This window comes from Propithecus coquereli, unplaced genomic scaffold (genome assembly GCF_000956105.1).
Source record: "Propithecus coquereli isolate 6110/MARCELLA unplaced genomic scaffold, Pcoq_1.0 Scaffold22, whole genome shotgun sequence".
NCBI classification, from domain to species: Eukaryota; Metazoa; Chordata; class Mammalia; order Primates; family Indriidae; genus Propithecus; species Propithecus coquereli.
In genome coordinates this window covers 5,021,181-5,023,283 of record NW_012147189.1, presented here as the reverse complement: position 1 = coordinate 5,023,283, position 2,103 = coordinate 5,021,181, and the positions used below count along the sequence as shown (strand labels likewise).

The 2,103-nt window shown below is 31.6% G+C and overlaps 1 protein-coding gene across 1 annotated transcript in view; it reads left to right on the top strand.

Annotated features, from left to right (window-relative positions):
• CETN3 (centrin, EF-hand protein, 3) overlaps positions 1 to 2,103 on the top strand; it is a 15,608-nt gene that overhangs the window by 9,105 nt on the left and 4,400 nt on the right. Inside the window, exon 4 of the mRNA XM_012644782.1 lies at positions 252 to 443. Within this exon, the coding sequence (XP_012500236.1) occupies positions 252 to 443 (192 nt within the window). The remainder of the gene's footprint in view (positions 1 to 251; positions 444 to 2,103) is intronic.

Sequence of the window (2,103 nt, the reverse complement as noted above, 5' to 3'; positions counted from 1 at the left end):
TATATGATGTAGTTTTGCTTACTCTTCTATAAAAGACAAATCATTGATAATAAAAAGGTTACAATTTAAAATATGGATTTGGCTTTTCTAATTTCTTTGGGTTTTGGGGATCTAATTTGACATTTTATTGTTGGACTAAATGTTGACAGATTGATACCTTTAATTCTCGTCTAGCATTTAGTTAATTTCATAAATAAATGCCTTTGTGATTATGCATGGAGGTTTACTTTTTACATTTTTTTTAACTGTAGTGACTGACTGGATATTGGAAAGAGATCCACATGAAGAAATACTGAAGGCATTTAAACTATTTGATGATGATGATTCTGGTAAAATAAGCTTGAGGAATTTGCGGCGTGTTGCCAGAGAATTGGGCGAAAACATGAGTGATGAAGAACTCCGAGCTATGATAGAAGAATTCGATAAAGATGGTGATGGAGAAAGTAAGTTTTGAGTAAAACATATTTTCTAAATATTCCTGATGCTACACATATAATAAATTTTTCTAAAACCAAAGAACTTTCAAGACCCTTTGTAAACTTATCACTTCTTGTAATGGGCTTTTTGCATAAATATTTTATATATTCAATTTAGAAGTAGATGTTTAAAACCAATTATACATATTATAGTATGAGGTTTTGTACTTCAAGAAGGTACTTTACTTTTTCTCTAAAGATAAAAACATCACCAAAAATTCAGCCACACAGTAAAATTTCATTCTTTAATGCCTTCCTTTTCAACCTGCATGTACTTCTAAACTATTACTAAATTCTGTTGATTTTTACTCTTCAAATATTTTGAATCTTTTTTTTTTCTTTGTCCATTGTGGCTATCTTAGTTCAAGCCCTAATTTCTAATTAGGAAAGTTATAATGAATGGCCTCATTTATCCTTTCCTTGGCTGCCTACTGGGTGCAGTGTCCTGTGTGCTGACTTGTTCTACATAATGAAAAAGGCAGATGTGGTTCCTACCTTCACTTTGCAATCTCTCGTAGCCTCCTAATTACCCTCTAAGCGTATAAGTCTCTAATCTCTTTCTTCTTCTGTCTATTGATAGCATTCTTTTCCTTAAAATACAGATTTTATGATGTCATTTTTGTGTTTAAACACTTAGAATGATTCTTCACTGCCTACACAGTAAAGCTTAAGGCCTTCTATTATCTGTCCCACCCAAAATAATTTCCTACTGTATTCCACTTTTCTACCTTAACCTTCACCTCCCATATTTACATACTTTGACAAAATACTCTATCCTGACAACACATTTTTTATGCTATGCCTTTTGTCATGTAGTTCCTTAATCTTAGAATGCTCTAATTGCCAATTTCTGTCTGGCAAAATGTTATTCATTCTCCCAGGTACATCTTAAACATCTTTTTCTCAGAAGCCTCCCCTAAAGGTATTTGTATGAATTATGAGATTTCCATGGAGGGCCCATGGCATTTAAAGGAACAAACTGTTTTGATAGTTTCATACACATAATATGTATTCTTTTGGCTGAAAACCAAGTTTTGTTTAGAGATACATACTGCTTTCTTTGTATGTTAAATTGCTAAAGATTATACTTTGCTGCCTTTTTTGTGGAGTTTAGTAATTCTTCTGTCTTTGTAATCTTGCTTTTCAGTATCTTAAGAGCAATGAAAGTGTTTTATTATTTTATTGTATGTATAGAATAATAAACATGGTGAATGTAGAGTTAAAGGTAAATATGATATACTACAAGGTAGACATAAAGCGTGGTAATGATAGAAGGTATCACCCTCTCCCCAAGATACATAAAACACAGTATGTCTTTTTGGAAAAATGAAAACATTTAAAATACTAAAGTGGATCATCTTTTAAATAATGGTGAAGATTGTGAACATTCATTTAACAGTTACTATATGTTGGGTATATGCTTAGCATGCTGCATTGTGAATTATATCACTTAATTTTCATAACTTTTGTAAAGTGGATAAAGTATTATACCTATTTAAGCATAGGATAGATGCGTATAAAGATGAGGAAATTAAAGCTTCGAGAGATTAATAACCTGCCCAAAGTTATCACAAAGCTAATACTATACATGGCAGAGTGAGAACTCAAACTCAGATCTCCATAATGA